The following is a 25094-nucleotide window of genomic DNA, read 5'->3' as shown; positions in this document are numbered from 1 at the left end:
ATCAAGAGCTAAAGAAAAGTGATGCTCCAATGTTAAGAAATTTATGACTTGCCAAAATTGATGACGTATTAAAAACAGCAATCGTGACCCTTAAGAAACAACTTGTCAAACACCAAGGCTTGTGAAGTATTATGGTAAGAGAATTCAGATCACCCAAAGAAATCTGCAACCCTGCAATAAGAATAGATGTTAGTTAATGGAAACAGACAGGCTCACCAACAACTCAATCAAGCTTAGTCAAGTCTATTTCAATAACAAGTTTGCGCCACCGATTATGCAATTGCAAAAGCAAAAAAGGTTGTTCTTAGTTAACACACACATGTCAACAATATGTTTTTCCTCGACAAGAAAACTGTTGCGACTCCTCCAAATATATTTTTTGACATAGAAGCAAAATCAGAATGCAGCAAACCCCAACAAGAAAGCTGCTACGACTCCTCCAAATATATTTGGCGTCTATATTTTCTCTGCCAGTACAAGCTCTCTCTTTGGATGTGCTATCAAGAAACTTCGCAGTGCTCCAAGGCTTTGAAAGGAGTTCTTTCATCTAGATAACAACAGTCGTGAAACAACTTTTCTACAGCTTGCTAAGGTGAAGTTAAAATTTTTTTGTTGTTGTTGCTGCGGCATCCAGAGCTCACCATTACTGTCAACACAAAGAGAATGGTTGCCTTCTAGTTGCTGAGCAGTCACCATCTCTGCATCTTTATGTAATTCAACCATGGCAGAGAAAATAACACATGACCAAATGTAGTTTCACTGCGTCACTATATAATTCAACGAATAGAGGACTGCGGATTGTCAAGTTTTCCATGTCACATCTTAAGACTATACAAATTGCTGGAAATATTTCGTTGAGCAGTCGCTCGCCTTTTGCTTTACTCTAGGCCATGTACAATTTCACTTTTCTCCATGCGGTTAAAAATAGGAAGACGATGCAAGTGCATTTATACAAGAGAGGAGTTTGAATTTCTATCATCATAAGCTTTGGTTAGAAGTTTAAAGCTTATTGCACCTGCACAAACTCAGAATTGTGTCCTGCATGCATATAAAAATGAAAAAAAGAGACTTGCAGTTGTAAAACAAACACTAAAGAGCTATGCATACCTGCTAGGACCGCCGGTGATCTGGAGCTTCTAGGTGGATGCTACACAGTTAATGAAGGAACAGAAGGATTGCTAAGTTGGTGACAAAAAAAAAAAAGACAATGTAATGGCCTTTTATAGCCACACTATAGACCGTTGCCTGATTACAAAAGAAGAAGAAGAAGAAAAAAAACTTGTATTCTATGATAGAAAGGTCGGCTATGCAAGTTGTTTTTCCTCTTCTGAAACAAGAGCAATAATTCCTATTCAGTTCTGCAAATTTTTCTTATTCAAGTCATAGCGAAAAAATTGATAATTCCTGTTTGGGTCTACACTCTTCAGTTACCCTCCCTTGGCAGTTCATTCAGGAAACAAAGGATGCGACATGCTACCCAAGACAAAGTTTTCCTATACTATTGAAAAGGCAAATTATCTTTCCTAACTTGAAAAGAATATGATTAGTCTTTGCTCTCAACTGGTTAAGAATACAAGGAATTATAAAGTAAAGAGCATTTAGACGGGAATGAAGCAAATATTTCATCAAAGAATGCGCGCATATCAAGATAAGAAAGAGAATATGAATCAAAATCTTTAATATGTGATAATTCATTAACCACTACTCGGAATCACAAACGAATTGCATCGTTGGATTCAGAACAATGAAATCTTCAAAACAAGATGTTATAGTGACCACTTCCCTGATAAAAAAAAAAATTCTGCAGGTCAGTCAAAGTATTGGTTGCTATTCAGAATAAAAATAAATTTTGTTTGGTCCTCCAATACACAACTGTTGGTAGTCAACTTAAATATTTTATCATTTGATTTGATAAATTTTAATCAAGATTGGTTCATAAATCTCCAATTTTAATTATCATATTTTATTTCACAATGAAATTTATTTATTTATTGTGAAAATATAATATGGTCAAATCAAATTCTAGTCGAAAATATAAAACCCTCTCAACCATATTTTTTCGAGATATGCCCACTTATTTCTAAAGCAAGTGAACTTGTCTCGAGGGGGCATTTGTAGAAACATAAATTTTATAGCAATTAAATTTTCTCAAGTTTTATTTTATTCTTTAAAAGAAAGGATAAAATAAAATTGAAATAAATGACATGGAAAATAAATGAGCCTTCATATATTTCTTGGCCAATGAAAAGTTGACACGTGAGATGAGATATTCAAGATATCTTGTCATAAATTCAAGATCCCATCATATATCTTTTCATAAATATAAGATCATGTCAATAAATATCAACCAATAAAATTATGCCATGTGGCATTGGAAAAGGACCTAAGAGCCCCTACATATCTCTATAAATAGAGGGCCTCAACCTAAAGGAAAAGGATTCCGGGAGATACAAATTTTTTTCAAGACAAGCTCTTCAAGCAAGGAAGCCCTCTCTCTCAAAGAGTTCTCAAGCCTCCTTCATCTACTCTTGAAGCCTACAAAGAACGAAGCTTTGTTGGATCAAGCCAAAACGCCCCATAAGAGTTCTTCAACAACACTTTGAAGACGAATCAAAGGTACTCTTTAAAGCATCAAATCATCAAATCTTGCTTCGCAATACACGCCCAAACTCATGTTCTTGCAAAGCACGAATCTTGGCTTGATTACTCAAATAAATCAAGTCACTATACATCAAATCCAAGAGAAGAATCAGAGGATTGTCATATTCTTTTGAAAGAATATATTACATAGAGATTGTACCCATTCATATATTAATAAAATCATATACTTGTATACATGTGCTTGTTTAATTTCAGGTGCTCAAAATTGTATCTACAGATATCTCCAGCCATTCTAATGTATCCTTTCTTCTCCTTATTTTATCGAAGTAGTACTTTCGTAGTTGCAATCTGTCAGTTGAACTTCATGTGGCTTCCATTTTGCTTTCTCTTTCTTTGCATGATCTTGTATATAAAATGTAACCCGTGGTTCAAGTGAAGAGAGGATAGAGTTGGTGAAATTGATTAAGATAAAGTTAAGCATGTTTAGCTTATGTCTAGCCATGGATCTCTGTGGTGGATTTCATTCAGTGGTGAGATATAACCTTTAATTTATAAAGCGGTGATCTTTCTGTATCTGTTAGAATGTTGATAATTTTGCTATTGTGTATGTCTACGGTATTTTACTGTAGAAATATACTGATATACTGCAGAATTATTGCTGAAGGAAATCTGCAGAAATGTCAGTAGAGGTCCCTAAATTTAAGGGATATGTTACAAGCTTTGAATGTATCAGATGAAGACTTTCTAATACAATTTGTGCCTGTAGATATAATGTGATACCAGTTCTGAAGCAGTGTGAAAAAAGACATCAGTTTACCAAGAACAAAAACTTTCTTTTCTCTTTACTTCTCTGCTGTAGAAGTTCCAGTTAATCACAAAACCAACAGTATCCTTTGATATTTTTGTGAGTTTAATATTTGTTCATTCTCCTAAGAGTGGTGGCGATTTCCTAGCATCTATAAAGGGTTGAACATAATCTAATCTCCATTTTTTTCCTAGCATCTATAAAGGGTTGAGCATAATCTAATCTCCATTTTTCTCACATATCCAGAATCTCCATTGAAATTACAGCCCCCTTGTGCTGTATCTGCAAAAACTTGGTCTTCTCATCAGCGTAACTGGTGTCTAATTCAGTTTGTGCATATTGTTGGGATTTTCCATCCTCATAATCTTGTTTTAATACGAAAAAATTACCTATGGGGCAAGAAAAAAATGCATTTGAAGTGACCATGCCAGTCCCTGAGAACACCTCCACACCTGCTAATCTGCTATGCCTGGCTTGGTCAACGAACTATTAATATTTCACTTCTGCAAAATATGAAAGTGAAATTTAACTTGGTAAGGTGACTTCAGATCTGCCATAAAGATAATATAAGGTTTGGTCGTTTTTCCTTTAAACCTGGATCTCAATTTACCTAATAAAACCAAGATCTATTTCAAAAAGACATTTTTTTTTTGAAGCAACATCAACATGAATTAAGTGATACATGCTTCTGATGAAACCAGAAATATAAGAGAAGTAGCATAGGTTGTCAGAACAATTTTCTTGTATGTTCTGTGTTAAACATTTCTGCGCCTGATAATCTTTCCCCAACCACAGGACAACAGTTGAGAACTAGGAACAACTACAATTTTTGCTCTCACAGCATCATCTATCAGCTGTGAACTTTTTTTTTCTCCTGCTGTAACAATATTCACAAATCACATTGGATGGAAACCATATGCACAGGACATTAAAGCATCTTTCTTCATGCAATCATATGGTACTATACTTACTAGCATTGGTGTTGACAAACCTTTTATCAATGACAAAGCAAAGCTTTATAACTCTCTGTATATTTCCTGTTACTATATATTGAATGAACTTGGCTATATATAGCCTTACAGTAGTAAATGAAACAAAAGAAATATCACGTGTGCAGTTTCTGTTAGCATTACAGTTGCTAACAGAAAACAGTTTTCTAACAAAATCAGTTATTGATTCTTATTTATCTCCTACAGATATAGATATATGCACGTATTCCACCTGTCAATTCTTCCCCTAAACTAACTGTGATACATAGATACATATTTAGTTTAGCTTAATAGCTCTACACATTCCTATCTGACTTCTAAACTTCTGGAAGGATTCCAACTTCAATGGTTTTGTCATGATATCTACAGTTTGTTCTTCTGTTTCACAATGTAGTAGTTCAATAATTCCATCGTTAGCAAGTTCTCTCAAGAAATAGAAATGGACATCAATATGTTTGCTTCTTCCATGCATAACAGAATTCTTTAACAGTTTAATAGTGGAGCTATTGTCACACACATAACTATGATACTCTTCTTCTGAACATGTCCCAGTTGATTCAAAACTCTTCTCATCCATATCACTTGACTTGCACACCTTGTAGTTGCCACAAACTCTGTCTCTGTGATTGATAATGTGACAATTGGCTGTTTCTTTGATAACCAAGACATTACCCCTGAACTTAACAAAAAAAAATGTAACTTGAAGTGCCTTTTCGATCATTTAAATCACCAGCATAGTCATTATCGGTATAAACAATCAAGTCATTCGAGCTCCTCTTCTTGTACATAATTCCATAATCTAAAGTACCCTTTAGGTATCTTAATATCCTCTTAGCAGCTTATAGGTGTAGGTATGTAGGTCTAGCCATGTATTTGCTAATCAAAATTACACTGAAAACTAAGCCTGGATGAGTTGTAGTGAGATACATTAGGCTCCCTATGATTTGTTTATAAAATGATTCATCAACTACAACTCCATCTGCATCCTTGCTTAGCTTGGAACCTGGAACAATTGGGCTATTGACTTCATGACTTTCTATCATTCTAAATCTTCATTTTTTCTAAATCAATCATCTCAAACACTTACATCATTAAACACTTGAAACTACTTATCATCTCTTCATCATCACCTGTATATTTAAATCATCGACATAAACACTTGCAATAAGCATTTTTCCTTCTTTGCTCCGTTTGGTGAAGAGTGTCTGCTCATTTGGATATTTTTCAAAACCCTAATTGATAAAGTAATTATCCATGCGGTTGAACCAAGCTCGTGGAGCTTGTTTTAGGCCATACAGTGCCTTATACAACTTTTAGACTTTGTCCTCACTTCCCTTGACCTCATAGCCCTTTGGTTGTTCAATATACACATCTTCGTTAAGTTCACCATGGAGGAAAGCTGACTTCACATCCATCTAGAAAATATTCTAGTTTCTTTGAGCTGCTAGAGCCACTATCATCCTTACAGTTTCAATCCTTGCCACCGGAGCATATACTTCTATATAATCTATGCCATGTTTTTGTGTGTAATCTTTAGCCACCAAACGTGCTTTATGCTTCTCAAACTCTCCATGCTCATTGTACTTGGTTTTATAAATCCATTTCAGCCTAATTTTCTTGACTTCAGCGGGTAATGAACTAATGTCCATGTCTTGTTTTTCTCTATAGACTTGATTTCTTTATCCATAGCTGATCTCCAGTTTGCATCTGTCACTGCTTCCTTAAAATGCAATGGATCACTAGACATTATCAAAGCCAAATCTTCATCTTCAGAAGAACCGAGACTCTCCCCAGTAACATAATCCTTCATCCACGTAGGAGGATTTCTCATTCTTGTACCTTCTTTATTATCTTCATTGTCTCTATTATTAGTGCATACATCTCCCTCATTAGCTTCAATCTCTCTTTGTTCAATGCTTGCATTTCCCTCATTATCCTCACTATAATTATCCTGATGTTCAGTGTCATTATTATTAACATCATCTACTCCTTCTTCATCACTATCTCCCTATTCTAAGTCCACCAACATCTGCTTTTCAAAGTTCTCATCCCAATCCCATTATTTCTCCTTTTCAAATATCACATCTCTGCTTACCACTACCTTTTTTGTAATCGGGTTGAATAGTCTATAGCCCTTAAATTCCTCACTAACACCTAGAAGTATACACTTAACACTTCTATTGTCAAGTTTAGTTCTTTATACCTCTGGCACATGAACATGTGCTATGCACCCAAAGACACGAAAATGTTCAACAAAAGGCTTAATTCCATTCCACGCCTCTGCTAGTGTGATGTTTTTGACCATCAAGGTTGGACATCTATTCAGCACATAGTTGCTCCAATTCACTGCCTCTGTCCAAAGTGTTCTTGGAACTTTCTTTTCATACAGCATTGCATGAACCATGTTCATTACTATTCTATTCTTTCGTTTAGCTACACCGTTTTGTTGAGGGGTGTAAGTAGTCGCCAGTTGCCGCTTAATGCCATGTTGTTCACAAAATTTATTGAATTCAAATGAGGTGAACTCACCTCCTCTATTTGTTTGTAGACACTTGATAGATAGGCCTGTCTCATTCTCCACCATTTTCTTAGAACACTTGAAATGACTTAGTGCTTCTGATTTTTCAAGCAAGAAATATATCTATGGCTTTCTGCTGTAGTCATCTATAAAACACAGTGTGTATTTCTTGTTGCCACACCACATATGAGTAATTGGTCTCTAGATGTCTGCATGGATGAGACCTAATACTTGACTTGCTCTCCAAGAACCCTTTCTTGGTATAGAATCATGGTGATGCTTTTTTATGATATAGTTTGTGCATAATTCATCTGAGACAGTAAATGAGGGAAGGCCACGTACCATTTTCTTGCTCTGCAGGGTTCTTAAGCCTTTATAGCTTAGATGTCCATATCTGTAATGTTAGAGTTGTGACAGATTTTGCTGGCATTGTGAGTTTGTGTGAAACTCATCGTGTTGTTGCTAAGATGTCTTTTGTGAATTAGATAACAGAATGAACATCCTATTGGCACTCATGTTTGTCTTAGTGATTAAACCTATGTGAGGGTGGTAGATCTTGCATATTTCTCCTTAAATCAGAATTGCCAAACCCTTCTCTTGAAATTGCCCTACGCTTAAGAGATTGTTCTTAAGTTCAAGGATATAGTATACTTTAGTTACAGTAAGGTTTATTCCATTCAAATGCAACTTCACACTTTCTTTGCCCATCACATTCATTCTGGTGTTGTTTCCTAACCTTACCAGTTGCCAAAAACTGTCATCAAGCCAACTGAACATGGTTCTATCTTCACACATGTGGTTTGAGCATCCTGAATTAAGGAACCATGCATCTCTTCCTTTAGCTTTGTTTTCTTCTACATAGGACATTAGCAACATCTCCTCTTTCTCGTCAATATCCTTGGCATAGTTAACTTCTTTGTTCCAAGAAGGGCACTCAGATTGGAAATGGCCCAGTCTATGGCATCGATAGCATTCAACTGTCGCTTTGTTGAAATTGCTGCTACCGTTGCCCCTTCCTCTTCCTCTACCCTTATAAGTAGTCCTACCTCGTCCTCTGCCTTTCTCTTCTTCCAGAGTAACCTTCAAAACTTGTTCTTCACCATGATTTTTCGTAAACTTCTGCTCATGCACAATTAATGAGCTTTGAAGTTCATCCACAGAAAGTTTGTTAATGTCTTTTGACTCTTCTATGCAGCAAATAATGTAATTAAATTTTTCTGTGAGGGTGCGAAGAATTTTCTCTATAATTTTCACATCCTCCATCTCTTCTCCATAGACTTTCATCTTGTTTGCTACTGTCATGACTTTAGAAAAATATTCTGTTACTCCTTCATTGAATTTCATATCCAAGGGTTCAAATTCTCGCCGTAGTCCTTAAAGATGAGACTTCTCGACTCTTGCATTTCCTTCAAATCTTTTCTTCATGGCATCCCAAATATCTTTGGCAGTGTCTTTCTTTAGAATTGTGTCAAGAACTATGCGATCTAAGGCTTGGAAGAGATAATTCTTCACTTTGAGATCCTTTAGTTTCAGTTCATCCATCTTCTTTCTTTGTGCATCAGTTTGCACAAGTCCGCTTGCTGGCTCATCATAGCCAATCTCTGCCAGTCCCCAAAATTCATTTGAACGTAGAAAGTTTTCTATAAGCATGCTCCAATGGTCATAGTGACCAGCAAACCCGGGAATGGAAGGCTGCACAAAATTCCCTTCAATAGACATCTCTCTTGCACTCTGTGTTTGGATGGTTCAAAGCTGTGGCTCTGATATCAATTGTTGACAAACCTTTTATCAATGACAAAGCAAAGCTTTGTAACTCTATATATTTCCTGTTACTGTTTATTGAATGAACTTGGCTATATATAGCCTTACAGTAGTAAATGAAACAAAAGAAATATCACGTGTGCAGTTTCTGTTAGCATTACAGTTGCTAACAGAAAACGATTTCCCAACAGAATCATTTATTGATTCTGTTATTTATCTCCTATAGATATATGCACGTATTCCACCTGTCAATTGGAAACAGATTCACAGAATGTGATAATTCTTTGTAAGTGAATAAAATCACAACAAATCTACAAATCTACAAATCTATAAGTAATAATTATGTTTTCTATGTTTTCGAGTATTGAAATTTACCAAATGAATTATTATTTAGAAATAAAACTAGATTTTATAGAATTAACTACTAAATTAAACTAAAATAATTGACAAAAATAAATTAAAATTATAAAGAATAAAATTTAAGATTGTAGAAATAATAATAACAAAAATAAATCTAGAGCTTTTGATTTTACCTGATTAATCCCATGCATGCAATTTATTATTTCTAATTATATAATTTAAATCTTTATATTTATAATGAAAAAATCTTTTCATCACACCTAGTTTTTCATCCTCTTTTCATAAATTTCCAAGAAAATACAAAAATATATATATAAAAATGTTTTTAACGTGATTTGGCCACTTTTTCAATCATTTCACTTATTATTTTTGTATTGATAATTTTTTCTAAAAAAATAAATAAAATCAATCAAGAAAAAAAGATTTTAGTGAAAAAATAATAAGGAACAGTTTAGAATTTTTTTCACTAAATTAGTCCGTATTATTTTTTCATTAAAAATCTTCTTTCGCTTCCATGTCTTTCACCTTTTCCAATTATTTTAGAGTCAAGGAGCACTATCCACCGGTCATCAGAGTTCTTATACCCAACGATAGCCACCTCTTCTTCTTCCATTCGAGGCAACAACTGTCACCTCTCTATCTCTCCTTGGTAAAATTGTTAATCTTCTTATAAACTTACATCATTTTTTTTTTGAAAAAAATGTTAAAATATTATGAAATTTAAGGTAAAATAGTAATTGTTGTGTATAATTTTTAGACTATTGAGACATTATTGATTTGAATTGATGTATATTTATGATTTGAGATGATTTGATAATTTGTATTAAATTATTAATTTATTTTAAAGATTGTGATTGGTATTTCAATATTAAATATTAGTTTCTAAATTATGCTTGAATTTATATTGATTTATTGTTTATGTCTGTGTCTGTGTCTGTGTTGATCCATTTGATTTAATATACTATTTCAATAAAGCTCATGAAACTAACAATGTTTAAGCTGGTTTTTTTTTTTTTTTTTGCTATTGTTGGATTATTAAACTGGTAGATGATGAATAAATAATTTATGCAATTTTATTGTCTAAAAATTAAAGCATAGTGACGGTTTTCAAGAGGTTACAAGACTTCTAAAGAAGTTAGAAATTAAACCCTACATCCTTTATAAAATAATTAGGAATTTGAATTCATAAAGGAAATAAACAAAAAAAATCCAGATTAAAATATAAAATACAATAAAACGGAAGAAAAATATTAAAAACTATCATACCAAGAATATTAGTGCTCAAATAATGATTCTAAAAGATTCAACGACTCCTACACCCATTCAGTGGCATGCTAGACCTACTAGTTTTGGCTATTCTAGAGATTTTCCTGAACCTAAACCTATCTCATTGGTATATAAAAGTGCCTTTGAGCCATCCACATAGTTTGATTGAGCCAAATTTTCATATAGTAATTTCAGATCATTACTCGGCAGCTCAGAACCACTTATATCTACTAGCCAAAGTACATCATTGGTCCATTGATTTCATTTTGGCTAGAAATTCCTATTACTTCACTACTACAAAGTTGGCTCCTAATAACTCTTTAAGAATATGGAAGAAGAAATTTTAGGATTTGCACAACTATCTTTTTTAGCCATTTAATAGCATTCAACAATTAACCATCGGAAATCATTGACTATGAGAAATCTTTATGGATTGCTTCGTTCAAAACACAACTTCGTCATAATGGGAAATTTCCTATCCACAATTCATTCTATCCCCAAAACTTTCTTGTTTCTGTCTAGCCAAATGATTCACTAATGGAAAAGAATATCATAAACCATAGCCTTCCTTTTCATCTGTCTGTACATTGAAAACTCCTACTATTGAAGGAACTCTGGCGCAGATCTGGGACCTGGTATTGTTGGTGAAGCTGTACAGCCTGTACTGTATGCATGATTGGTGAAGCTGTACTTCTGACCTGTTATGGGCCAAGGCTCTATCTCCTGATTGGGTAAAGCCGTCTCTTGCTGGTATTGTTGCTGGGATAAGATAAGATCAATCATGTTCTCTTACTGTTCCTGCAACTTGCTTGTTGGATTCTATGATGTTGTAAGAGAGGAAGAGAGACAGAAAGAGAGTTGGAGTAATTTTGTTGGATGAATGAAAGGACTAATACAATTAGCAAATAGGAATTTGATGGAAATCTAGATCATATTTTGTTGCTAAAATAACACATGCTGTAGAGGAATTGCAAATAGATGACAAATTCATTTCAGACTTGGGCTGCAACTAATGCTGCTTTCAGTGTCTTTTCTCTTGTGTACTAGCTATTGCATCATTCTGCCGTGTGTTACCCTCTTACGTTGTCAATCCTTCAATAAAGAATTTCCTAAGCCCTACTGCTAAATCTTCCTTTTTGTTGACCGAAAATATGCAGCGCTTGCACAACTGAGGTTCTGTAGAAAATCGCAACCCTACAAGAAGAAAATATGAAGAGTGGAGTGAAAATATGAAGAGTGGAGTTTAACTTGGTAACGTGGCTTCATGAACTATGCCAAAAAAGTAATATTAAGGCTTTCTTGTTTCTCCTTTTAAATACAAGGGAGAGGCTTAAACCCGAGATTTCCTGGGGAGAGGCAGACATCGGTGCCGGTTGAGAGTCTCTGTACATTGCTTGTCCTATTAACGTTCACCGCCAAAAATGAGAAGACAAGTGATGTTTATTTTTACAGAGGAAATCTTTATGTTATAAATTCTGAATAATATAACTATTCTATTCTGAAATAATTTATAAAATTGTTTAAATAGACAAAAAAAAAAAACATGGAAAGAACTTGATGGAAGATGCTGTTAGACACATTAATTTTTTTAACATCTCATTTACGCTAAATTATTTTAACATCTCATTTACGCTAAGTCTTAGAATAGATATATAAAAAAAACAAGTTATTCAAAAAATAAACAGTATTTTATAATCTTTAGAAATAATATATTATTAAAAAATAATGAAACCAAGAGATAGTTCAAAACTTCTCAACAATAATTAAAAGAAAAACAATAGCTTATAATACTCATTATATTTTCAAAACCCAAACTTAATTAAGACATCGAATCAAAACTAAAAGGAAAGCCTTGAAAAATAAGTAAGGCATACTGATCCAAAACTGAAAAGGTAAGAATACTCAACAAAGTTTACCTGATATTAGAAACTAAGAACCTGAAATAATATTGAGAATAAAGAGTGAGTTTAACCAATTCAGTGAGGGAATAACATTTAATATATATTTTAAAAATTTTAGATATTAATAGTTTGCTAATCAATTTATCTTCATATACATATATATACTACACATATTATCATAGAGTAGTTGAATAAATGCAAGAGATTAGATGACACCCGAGAGTGACTAGATAACACTCAAAAGTGACCAGATGACACCCTAAGATGACCACTGTAAGATGATTAGTTGTCATAGGCTGATGTCTCTCTTACCAGCTAGGTATATAGAATATTATATGCACATAGGCTAACTACTCTTTCTTAGCATGAAGTTACTAACAAGTTCTATATCAAGGCATAATAGATATTCAAAGAATCATTAAGGAAATGTATATTATATCGAATAGAATTTAGTCCGATAAAATACGAGTGCAAATTCAAGAATAAATGAGTACTCAAAAAATGAAGCAACATATAAAAAGATTCAAGAGATTAACTAATTATACTCATTATATAATCAACATACATATTTATTTATATTATATGCATATTAAAGATTATCTCATTTACCCCGAAAAATATAGAACTAAAAGGAATATCAGATGAAAGACCCGAAAAACATATTGAGGATCATTAGGAAAAACCACAATGAATATAAAAAATATACTCAAAAGCAACACAAATAAAAGATTCCAATGCATAAAATAAAACTAGGTTTAGTCTCCTAGGTTTAGGGATTAAAACGACAATTATCCTAAATAGGGACCAAAATGTAATTTTACCAAAACTAGACCAAACTGTAAATATATAAACATATTGAAATTTCACCCATAAACCATCTTCAACTCTGTCCAGAACAACACAAGGACCAAACTGTATTTTTTTAAGTTCAGGGACTAAAATGTAAATTCCTAAAATTGAGGTACCAAACTAAAAATATTTCAAATCAATTATCAAACTGAGATTCATCATCCTTAACCTCGTAATAACACTGCCCAGAATCTTAAAAGACATATCAGGGGTCAAATTATAATTTTCTAAAATTTAAGGACTAAGTGTAATTTTCATAAATTAAGGACCAAAATAAAATTTAGTCATCTTCAACCTTAAGACCATTCTCTCCAGATGTTATAGCAAGGTAAAAATTAATTTCTTAACTTATAAAAATTAATTTAAACTAATCAACTCATAAATCATTATTTTTAATAAACTACTAATTAATCAACTAACATTAAACCCTTAATAATCATAAATCAATCTTAGCAATATAAACTTCCAATCCTTCTAAACCCCAATCTCTTCTTTAATCATTTCATAAATAAACTATAATTCAAAGTAATATAAAAGAGAACCACTTACTTGTTATTTCTACATTTCTTGAATAAAAAACTGAAGATCAAAAACTAAATCTTTGGTTTGAGGAGGGGAGGGTCACAATGGCTATAATAATTAGAAGAGAGGAAAGAAATCCTTTTGTAACTCTTTCTTAAATACCTAGGTTAACTTAGATTGGGTTTGGACTGACTTTGGCTTAGGTTTCGATCTAAAGTTTAGGTCTTACACAAACAGTTCTCAACTCAACCTCATTGTAATCGATTTGATTGGTCTTAATTATTAGTCTACATAAACTTGATAAAGCATGATTTTAGGAGCATGATTCTATTGATGAAAATCATATTTGATATGATCAAATCAGATAATAATTAATTTTCAACTAATCATAACTCTATCAGCATATCAAAGCAATATCACAACACCATTAAGGTAGATAAGATCATATCTAGTAATGACAACATCATAAACGTACCATAGTAGATATGATCATTATTAAAGCTTGATTATTATACAAGGATGTTTCAAAATTCAAAATGCTTAGAATTATAGTTTAATTTTTGAAGGTTGAATAATGAGTTTAATCAAATGTTCTTATTATTTGATCTATTATCCATAGTAAATGAAGGTAGTAACTTGATGTATGAATCCTAATACAAGAAAAACGATGCTTTTTTGGTGGATTTAAAGACTCATATGTTTAAGTTAATATATTTGTAGAAATAATGAAATAAATATGTGAAAAAGCATTAAATCCGAACAAGGTTGTTTTCTTGCTTTGGTTTGGAATAAATACTCTATAAGAAAATTATGTTACATGTATATGTTGAGGATTGCGAAATTATAAACCATTTATTACCTATATGGTTCAAGGAGTATACATGCTTGTTGAGCCTTGTCTTTTTGTTTAAGTGAAAGGGTTGGAAAGTCATTGCATATTGGCAATAATAATAAGAGATAAATACATCTTATACATGTTTTAATGATAAATAAATATCTCAAACACAAATATTAACAAGGAATAAATATCTTTTACTTTTATTAATGAAATGAAAATGTGATAAACCATAAAAGTCTCTTGTATACCCAGGGATGTAGATGAAGTAGTATTCAGGCTAAAAAGCCTAGGCTAGTAAAAATTTCTAAGGGCTAACTACTAGGTCTAAGAAGTCATGACTCAAAAGATTAGGCTCAAGCCATGTGGTAGGATCTAAGAGGTACCTAGAGCTTGAGTCCAAACATATTTTCAAACTCTCTAGGGCTTGGGTCATTGTTAAAACAGGCTTGGCCTAACAAAAAAGTATTAAAAAAATTGAAAAATCTTGATTCATCATTGTATGATTGCATATATTATTTTATGATTTTTTATTATTGTAGTTGTATAATATTTTAGCCTTGTCAAGCTCCAACAATGTAGAGATTTTTTTTGCCTTGTAACTTTATCTATTTATATTTTTTGTTGTTTATGGTATCATAGCCTTATACCAAGTAGTAGTTAATAAAATTAAGTGAACTTTGTATAAGTTTTAAACTCATATAATACAGGCGTGTTAAAAAGTAGTATACAAATTATTGCTCGGCCTCATTTATAGATTAAGATGATTTTTCTGACAACACTAACTCAGGCTTTGCAATAATATTATTTTTTAGACTGGAATCTTTCTTGATTGATAATGACATTGTTACAAATGAAGAAAACATTAGTTTGTTTTTCCTTTACTATTGATAATATTTGTCCCCTTCAATCAATATATGTCTTCCAAAGAGTTTGCTAGCAGCACTGATAATACAATATGTCAAAAATATTAGATTTTAATGTAAAATTGTTCTCTGTTTCATTGATTTTAGAAGGAAGAATTTAGTCCTCTAAATACATGTAATAATCCCTAATTTACTGTCTTTAATTCCTGATTTGTAGTCTATAATAAATACAATAAATACAAGATATTCTGTTATAATTTGGTTGCGATATATTATTGATATTCTTATTATAATATACACTGACATCCCCCCTTAAATTGATACTAACCGATCAAGAAGCATTAATTTGTCAATCATGAGTTGATGTTAAGGCCGAGAGAAGGCCTTCATAAAGACATCAACTATATGATGCTCAGTGGAAATATGAGGTAGTGTAAGAATATTATGATTAAGAGGTTCACGAATGTAATGACAATCAACTTCAATATGTTTGGTGTGTTTATGAAACACAGGATTAGTAGCAGTTTGAATAGCACTTGTGTTATCAGCAAGAAGAGGTGTAGGAGTGTGCTGAGGAAAACCAAGTTCATGTAGCAAACCTTAAAGCCCCACACAATCTCAGAACAAACGGAGGACATAACTTGATACTCAGATTCTGTGGAAGATTTTGAGATTCAGTCTTGTTTTTTTTTCTTTCCATGAAATTAAAGCATTTCCAAGAAACATACACCACCTAGTAATAGACCAACGTGTATCCATACACCCTGCCTAATTTGCATCACTATAACCTGTTAATTATAATGAATTATCAGTAGGAAAAAAGAATCCTCACCCAGATGTGCCTTTAAGATAGCGAAAAATTCTTCGGACAACAACTAAATAAGGTTGATAAGGAGCTTGTAAAAACTGATTGACTTGTTGTATTGTGAAAGAAATATCTGGCCGAGTAATGGTTAGATAATTCAAATTGCTAACCAATTGCCTGTATATAGAGGGATCAACTAACAGGTTACCATCATTCTAACAAAGTTTTAAATTAATCTTAAGAGGTGTAAGAACACTATTCCCTGATTCAAGACCGCCCAAGAGAAGAATCTCTTGGGTGTATTTGTGCTGATGTAGAGAAATCCCATTGGACATAGAGTGCACCTATAAACTGAGGAAATAATAAAGGTGTCCCAGATCCTTCATATGAAATGCACTATTATAAGAACACTGTAAATCCTCAATGAGTGAAATGTTAGATCCTATAATGATAATATCATCCAGATATACTAGAAGAGCAACAATACTAGTAGTAGTTTGCTGAAGAAATAGAGAGGAATCATATTGGCTCTGAATAAATTTAAGTTTCAGAAGAGTAGTGCGAAAGTTTTCAAACCATGCCCATGGTGTCTGTTTTAGACCTTACAGGGACCATTTCAACCAACAGACTTTATCAGATGGGTGAGTAAACATACTAGGAGGAGGAGTCATATAAATATTCTCTTTCAGATCTCCATGTAAAAATGCATTTTTTACATCCATTTGATGAAGTGGCCATCTCTTCGAAGCAGCAATTGACATAATGGTTTGTATGGTAGTCATTTTAGCCACGGGTGCAAATCTCTTCTCATAATTAATAGCATGTGCCTCACAATTTTCAAGAGCCACCAATTATACTTTGTATGGTTTCACAAATCCATCGGGTTGGAATTTAATAATGTATACCCATTTGTAGCCAATAGATTTAATTTTAATAGGAATATCCCATGTGTGATTATCCTCAAGAGCCTAAAGTTCCTCTTTCATGGCTTGTTGCCAACAGTCTTGGGTAGAAGCCTGGGCATAAGTCTTAGGCATAAAAGTACTATAAATAGTAGTTGTTGAGTATCCATACCTGTTTAGGGCACGTGAAACTTGAGTTGATCGTCTTAGTTGAGGGGAATGATCAGATGTCGGTTCTGTGTCTAGAAGGGGCAAAGTGGATGGTGGATAATGTCTTTGATATACAATTCTTGGCTTAAAACATTCAAAGATATAAGATGGACTATCATCATCAAATGTGAAAGCTGGATAGAAGTGGATTTTGTAGAGGGACAATACGGGAAAATTTTTTGATTTTCAAAGAAAATCACATTTCGAGAGATATGAATTTTATAAGCATTTGCATCATAACACACAAACCCTTTATGAGAATTATTGTATCTTAAAAAAGCACAATGAGCAGCTTGAGCTGAAAGTTTATTATGTTCAGTAATTATTAAGTGAACAAAACAAACACGCCCCAAAACATGGAGAGAATCATACTCAAGAATAACACCAAATAAAATAGAGTATGGAGATGCAAAGTTTAAAACTTGAGAAGGCAAACGATTAATTAGATGAACGGTTATTGACAGAGCTTTTACCTAAAATCAAGTAGGTACCAAAGAATCAATTAATAAGGTGTGAACAACATCTAAAAGATGACGATTCTTACGCTTAGCAACTCCATTGTGTTGAGGAGTGTAAGGAAAAGAACTTTGAGAGAGAATCTCTTTGTTTTTGAGATATTCTTGAAATTCTTTAGACATATATTCCCTCTCGGAGTCAGAATGAAGTATTTTAATTTAAGCAGAAAATTAATTTTCAACAAATACAACAGAAGCCTGAAATGTTGAGAATACATCAACCTTAGATCGGAGAAAATATATCTAAGTGAAACGACTAAAATCATTAATAAATGTGACACAATATTTATACTGAGCATAAGAGATAACAAAGTTTATGCCCCATATATCAATATGAATAATTTTAAAATATTCAGAAGCATGACTACTATGTGAAGGAAATGATAATGCTTTGCTTTTACCTAATTTACAAGAACTACAATCTAAAAATTCTGTTGAAAAAGAATTTTTATTCCCCAAATATCCATATTTCATAAGATGAGTCAATACATTAGAATTGGGATGCCCCAATTTCTTATGCCAAAAATAAAGATTATTAATGACAGTAAAATAAGTATAAAAATTAATACTAGAAATAGAAAATTGTATTGGAAATAAACGTTTTACTTTAGACTCTTTTGTGATCACCTTTCTCCAACACTTGATCCTGCACAGAACAACCATGACAATCAAAGTAAACTTCACAGTTATTTTCTACCATTTGACCCATTTGACCAATAGAGAGTAAATTTATGGATAATTTTGGTGACACAAAAATATTATTGAAATAAGATCCCAAACTACCAATAAAAAAAATCGGCAAATTATCACCATTTGCTATCTGTATATGCTGATTATCCATGTATTTTTGCACGTTATACAACCCATTTTCACTGTTGGTCATGTGATTCAATGCTACTGAATCCATTAACCGTTGTTTATTATGTGCCAAATCCAAGGAAAAGTTAAATTTATTTTTCTTACCAGAAATCTTGAGTGCAGAGAAGGCAGATATTATCATCTGCTGCACCATCTCGGGAGTGAGAGTGCTCGACGAAGAGCTCACCAATGATGAAGATTCTGGTGCCGACGGTGAGGACACAGCTGTGACATCCATAGAAGCAGCCCCCAATTTCGATTGCACAGTAAACCCTTGTCGATTTTGTGGTCGTAGACGACATTTCTTGATTACATGCCCCTTTATCTTACAATAATTATAGAATTTCTTGTTGCAATTTCTAGCAATATGCCCTAATTCTTTGCAATTAAAACACTACACACTCACACCCCTCTGTCTTCCCCTTCCTTGAGCCATGTAAGCCACATTCATCTTTGTGACAGTGTCCTAAGTCAACTCGTGTTGAGTGGCGAGTCGTTGTTTTTCCCGTAACAGTTCCGCCAAACATTCATCCAAAGTGGGTACTAGACTTCGGTTGATCAAGCTAGCTCTCACGGCCTCAAATTCTGGCCGGAGCTTCATCAAAAATTGGTCCCCCTGGCTCTCGGTATGAACAAGGTATAGATAGTGCTTCTAAGCTCTCCTTCGGTATTTTAGAGTAAATTATGCCAGTATATTCACTCTATAGGTTTAGAAAATCAACATAAAATTGTTCAATTGAGAGATTACCTTGTTTGTAATTGGCAATACCCATTTCGACTTGAAATTATTTAACCGAATTGTTCTAGGAATAGATGCGTCTAAAGTAGTCCCAAATCTTCTTCCCTGTGCCAAATGATCGAAGATTGTTGATCATATTATCCAAGAGACAATTTTTCCATCCTTGTTAGTCCATATACTTAGCTTCTGTGGATCGGTTGGTGCTGGTGAAGATCCATCGAGATGCCCTCATAATTCCTTCCCTTTAACAAACATACGAAACTGAAACTCCCAACTAACATAGTTTTTGCCATTGAATCGAATAAGAAAAACCTCTCCAGACATTCTAGGAACCACAAAAAAAATCACCAAATATTGACGAATTCAGTCTATAGACTGAAGAGAAGAACAAAGGTCTAGTTCAGAATAATTAACTTTGATACCATATCACAAATATCAGATTTCAACATAAAATTGTTCTCTATTTCATTGATTTTGAAAGGAAGAATTCAGTCCTCTAAATATATGTAATAATCCTTGATTTGTAATCTATAATAAATACAAGATATTCTGTTACAATTTGATTACCATGTATTGTTGAAATTCTTGCCATATACACCGACACAGCATCCATCCCCTGCAATAATGCTGCATTGATACCATAAACAATAATACAGCATTATTGATGGAAGGGGACAAATTTTATCAGTGCTGTATTATCTTACCTGCAATAATACAGCATCCATTTGATTCATAAATATATCCGTTAGGTTTTTTACTAGGTCTGATCGCAACATATCCATATCCGAATATTCAGATCCTCAAGATCCCTCTACATCACATGGGAACCAAATCAAGTTGATGTTTAGTATTTTGTTTTTCAAGTACACTACTGCCTAATTGTTTTGTTTCTTAATTTGTATTGTTCTGTTGTGTTAGTATAATTGCATGCATCTTGACGGGGTTTTTTCCAGACAGAATATAAACTGTGAAGAGTCGAATTTCACCATGCATGCAAATGTGACTTCATCTCTCTGCCAAAAATAAATAAATAAATAATTATCAAGTGTTAATTTGGAGTGCACATGGAACAGGAAATCATATTTTTTAACTCTCCCATGCCCGAGAATATATTCTGATCCTCGTCTACAGGAAAAAACAGACAAGAGAATTAAGAACAGATGCAAATTTTGCTCTCACATCACCATCTATCCGCTGCAGCTTTTTTCCTTTTCCCGCTGCAGCTTTGACAAATCATATTTGGTGACAGCTCATGGTGAAGTCAATAATGCAGATATGTTCATGCATCTTTTATTATCATTATAATCAAGATAAATAATTGTTGCTTGTCGGTAAGATCAGCCAAAAAACTGTCCACGTCAATCTTTTGTAGGTCTAAAGAGCCCTATCAGGGTCAAAATCTCAGAGACTACAATCTGAATCCTCATGCATAATTTGTCCCCTGAGCACTCCTATTGTAGTTGACTTACTCAGTCTCTAAACCTACTACATCAGCAGCTTGCAGAAGCCCTTTCCTAACACATACACCCACACAGCCCAAAGAAAATAGAAGAAGAAATGAATCCATTCTTCACCATTTTCTTGTTCCTTGTCCCCATCTTCCTTCTTATTGTCAAGGGAAGAAAATCATCCACCAAACTACCTCCAGGTTCACTGGGGATTCCCATAATAGGCCATAGCCTGCAGCTTCTCAAAGCAATGAGAACCAATACTGCAGAAAAATGGCTTCACGAAAGGATACAAAAATATGGCTCAATATCAAAGCTGACCCTCTTTGGCAAACCAACTGTTTTCATATATGGAAATGAAGCAAATAAGTTTGTATTCACCAGCGATAGTAGCACGATCTCCTACAGTCAAACAACGTCTCTGAAGATGATTTTGGGAGATCGATGTATAGCAGAACTCTGCGGACAAGATCACAAGCGCATCAGGGATGCACTCCTATCATTTCTAAAACCTGAATCATTGAAAAACTATGTGGGGAAAATGGATGAGGAAGTAAGGATGCATATGGAGACTCATTGGAAAGGAAAACAAGAGATCACTGTATGTTATGAAGTTTCCTATGAATAAATTTCCCTATGTTAATTAAAGAGATGACTAATATAGCTCTTTTTTGCTTGCTAATAGGTCTTACCCTTAATGAAGAAGCTATCGTTCGATGTCATTTGCTCCCTTCTATTTGGAATCGAGCAAGGAGGAACTCGAAGAGATAAGCTTGTGACTTGGTTCCAACAAATGATAGGAGGAATATGGTCAGTCCCCATTAACTTGCCATTCACACGCTTCAATCTCGGCCTTCGTGCAAGTGCAAGGGTTCGAAACTTTTTGAAGGATCTCATAGCTGAAAAAAGGATGGAGCTGAAAAAGGGTGCTGATCCTCACCAGGACCTCATCACTTGCTTGCTTAGCACCCGTGATGAAAACAATGGAGAAGGGATGACCGAGAAGGAGATTGTGGATAATGTTATTCTTGTTTTGACTGCAGGACATGACACTTCAGCTATTCTGATAACTTTCATGATCCGGCTTTTAGCTATTGAACCTTCAATCTACGCAGCTGTTCTTGGAGGTATGCATGAACCTTAACTCTTTGAAACCTTGCCAAAAAACACATCTTGATTACATACAATATTGCCGCGGCAGAACAAGAAGGGATAGCTAAAAGCAAGCCCAGGGGAGAGTTGTTAACTTGGGAGGACCTTGCCAAGATGAAGTACACATGGAAAGTAGCACTGGAAACTTTGAGAATGTTCCCTCCAATCTTTGGTGGCTTCAGGAAAGCTGTTAAGGATATAGAATACAACGGATACATCATTCCTGAAGGGTGGCAAGTAAGTTAAATCCTCAGTTTTCAGTTTCTATCTTCTTAAGCTGCTTTAGTGCTTAACAGTAAACTGAACCCTTCTATCTCTGATACTTAGATATTCTGGACAATGAATATGACTCACATGGATGACAGCATATTCACCGAACCATCAAAGTTTGATCCGACCAGATTCGACAACCAAGCTTCAATCCCACCTTACAGCTTTATTGCATTCGGAGGAGGGCCTCGGATGTGTCCAGGATATGAATTTGCAAAAATCGAAGCCCTTGTTACAATCCATTATCTGGTCACTCAATTTACATGGAAGTTATGTGCAGATACTAGTTTCAGTAGGAATCCAAGGCTCATGCCATCGGAAGGGTTACCAATCAAAATCATACCAAAGAAATAAAATGAAAGCTGTATTTTCTCCCCCTCACTGCAACCCTAATTCAGAAAAATAAATTGCAGTGTGAGCATATCTCGTAGCCCTTCCCGCGTATGCGCGTATGATTTTTTTTTTTTTCAGTGTGAGCATATCTCGTAGCCCTTCCCGTGTATGCGCGTATGATTTTTTATTTTTATTTTTATTTTTCATAATTATCATGTAATTGTTTGGTAACGTAATGTTATGTTTATCATATTTAAGAAAAAAATATGTATTTTTTTTAGAATAACTTTAAAATATATATTTTAGGCATGCTTATAATTTTATTTTATTTTATCATTATTACTTTTTTTTGGGTCTAATCAATTATTATTACTTGATATATATGTTAAAAGCACTAAAAATCTTTTAAGAAAATCAAAAGTTCGAGCAGGGTTTGGCTTGAACACTAACATCCCCTTTTCCCTTCAGTTTTTAAGAAAATCAAAAGTTCGAGCAGGGTATTCTGTAGGATTTGGTTAGGCTCGAACACTAACATCCCCTTTTCCCTTCATCTCCTTGAGAGATGAGCCATATTCACAGCTAATTTTCTCTCTTCTACATTGCGATATCACATGCAGTAAACAGACCCTTGGTTTGGCTGCTTCCGCACATATATCAAGGAACAAAGCAACCGCTGGCATCAACTACGGTTAGAACAACATCAAGAGAAAGAAGATAAGGAGGCCGTTTAACAATATCGTGCTGTAAAGATATTAGGGAATGACGGGCACCTTCCATTCCACATGGAGATAATTAAGTAACTCCATCTTGATCTGCATCATGATGGGCATGTACATTGGCATGAAGCTACATGCAAATGTCGTATGTAAAAGCGTGTCCAACCACCCTTCCAAATGGTTGAGCTATGAATGTGTAAGGAAAGATTTTCACTCGGTCATTTTCCCAAGGAAAAAACAACTATAAACAGTTACAGATACTGCTGATACAGGTATTTTACAGGCACATCACCATCATAATTGCATCTTAATCTATGATGACAAAAGGCATTTGTCTCGGTGCATTTTGTGCTAAAAATGGAATCAGATCATCTGATAAAACAAGCTTTTATCATTTTAAAATGTTTTCAAGATCAACAAGTATACCCACATCAAAATGCACTTGGATTGTTTTTGAAGCCCGAAACGTTGAAGCGGTATGTGGGAAAAATGGATGAGGAAGTGATCAGGATGCATATCGAGATGTATTGGCAAGGCAAGCAAGTCAAGTGTGATCTTCATGTCAGTATTAACACATCATTGTTCTTTAATGGAGAAACAAAGTTGAGGAGAGTATTGTAGCGAAGACGAGAAACTTTTTGAGCTTTCTTTGACAGCCCAACTTGTTGAATCTCAGGCCCCAACCAAGGATCATAAGCCATGCCTTTTTTTTCAGGCATGGGTAAGTGTCACCAGACCAGCTGACCATTGGTCTATGATCCGATGATAATCAATTAAAGAATGCATGTGATTGTCTTTCTTGTACGTATTGTCCTTGATGAAGAAGCTAACATTCAACATCATCTGCTCTCCTGTTTGGAGTCGAAAGAGGAGCTAGAAGAAGTAAACTTGTTACTTGGTTTCAGCAGATGATGGAAGGGGTGTGGTCAATCCCCTTCACAAGCTATAACCGTAGCCTTCAGGCAAGTGCAAGGATTCGAGATACGGGGAAGGATCTCATAGGTGAAAAGAGGGTTGGAACTTGCACAGAAGAGTTCCGATCCACGCCAAGATCTCATCAGTTGCATGCTTAGCACCCGTGATGAAAACAATAGAGAAGTAATAACTGAGAAGGGAATTGAAGACAATGGTATGCTTGTCATGACTGCAGGACATGACACTTCATCTATTCTGGTAACTTTCCTAATTCGTCTTTTAGCTAACTAGCCTTCAATTTATGCAGCTATTCTTAACAGTATACATGACGTATTCTTCTACTCTGCAAACGACAATCTGTACCGGAAATCTGAGCAGCATCAACAACACCAATATGCAAAAATGTTTTAAACACACACACTGAAATGCATTGCATGTCGATGATGATTATTATTATATTTTGCAGAACAAGAACAGATCACGATGAACAAGCAGAAGGGACAGTTGTTAACCTGGGAGTATCATGCTAAGATGTGTTACACGTGGAGAATAGCACAGGACTTGAGAATGTTCCCTCCTGTCTTCGGTTGCTTCAGGCAAGCCGTGAAAGATAAAGAATACAATGGCACCTTAGTCCTCACGGTTTTTTCTTTTCTTTTCTTTCTCTTCGTTGCTTTCGCGCACAACATTTATAGAAACTCTTCTTTTATGATATTAAGATATTCTGGGCAATAAATATGACCCACGCAGATGACAGCATGCTTCCAGAACCGTCATAGTTTGATCCAACCAGATTCGAGAACCTAGCTTCAATTTCACCTTATTGCTTTATTCCACCAGGAGGCGGCCCTCGGATATGTCCAGGATACAAGCTCGCAAGGATTGAAACCCTAGTCACTCGATTTACATGGAAGTTTTGGCGGATAATTTTTTCAAAAGGCATCCAATGCCAGTTCCA

General features: G+C 34.3%; 2 protein-coding genes across 3 annotated transcripts; one reads left to right on the top strand and one right to left on the bottom strand.

Annotated features, from left to right (window-relative positions):
- Nucleotides 1–5998: 5998 nt before the first annotated feature.
- LOC105136557 (uncharacterized) lies at nucleotides 5999–6979 on the bottom strand. The gene is made up of 2 exons (XM_011041951.1): nucleotides 6599–6979; nucleotides 5999–6403 (listed from the first exon to the last, which is right to left on the bottom strand). The coding sequence occupies exons 1-2, from the start codon at nucleotides 6977–6979 to the stop codon at nucleotides 5999–6001; spliced, it is 786 nt and encodes a 261-aa protein (XP_011040253.1).
- A 13753-nt stretch (nucleotides 6980–20732) lies between these two features.
- On the top strand, nucleotides 20733–24304 carry LOC105136542 (cytochrome P450 716B1-like). Of its 2 annotated transcripts, XR_844366.1 has the most exons (5): nucleotides 20733–21351; nucleotides 21436–21877; nucleotides 21952–22139; nucleotides 22230–22586; nucleotides 24130–24304. XR_844366.1 is itself a non-coding variant. In XM_011041939.1 (4 exons), the coding sequence occupies exons 1-4, from the start codon at nucleotides 20860–20862 to the stop codon at nucleotides 22524–22526; spliced, it is 1419 nt and encodes a 472-aa protein (XP_011040241.1). In that variant the 5' UTR covers nucleotides 20733–20859; the 3' UTR covers nucleotides 22527–22593. The 2 variants fall into 2 exon arrangements, 1 of the variants encoding a protein (XP_011040241.1); XM_011041939.1 differs by lacking the exon at nucleotides 24130–24304 and having other exon boundaries at nucleotides 22230–22593.
- The last annotated feature ends 790 nt before the right edge of the window (nucleotides 24305–25094 follow it).

The sequence above is a fragment of the Populus euphratica genome, unplaced genomic scaffold, assembly GCF_000495115.2.
Source record: "Populus euphratica unplaced genomic scaffold, PopEup_1.0 scaffold142.1, whole genome shotgun sequence".
Classification (NCBI taxonomy): Eukaryota; Viridiplantae; Streptophyta; class Magnoliopsida; order Malpighiales; family Salicaceae; genus Populus; species Populus euphratica.
Note: the sequence above shows the minus strand (reverse complement) of the source record. Positions and strands in the feature narration are given on the sequence as shown.

Bases quoted from the DNA above. Each gene is read 5' to 3' on its own strand.
- LOC105136557 (XM_011041951.1), bottom strand. From the start codon at position 6,979: ATGGTGGAGAATGAGACAGGCCTATCTATCAAGTGTCTACAAACAAAT. The intron at 6,404-6,598 runs GTATAAAGAACT...GACTTAGAATAG, and splicing joins CACATGTTCATGTGCCAGAG to GGAGATAGTGATGAAGAAGG.
- LOC105136542 (XM_011041939.1), top strand. From the start codon at position 20,860: ATGAATCCATTCTTCACCATTTTCTTGTTCCTTGTCCCCATCTTCCTT. The intron at 21,878-21,951 runs GTATGCATGAAC...TTGCCGCGGCAG, and splicing joins CTACGCAGCTGTTCTTGGAG to AACAAGAAGGGATAGCTAAA. The intron at 22,140-22,229 runs GTAAGTTAAATC...TCTGATACTTAG, and splicing joins TCATTCCTGAAGGGTGGCAA to ATATTCTGGACAATGAATAT.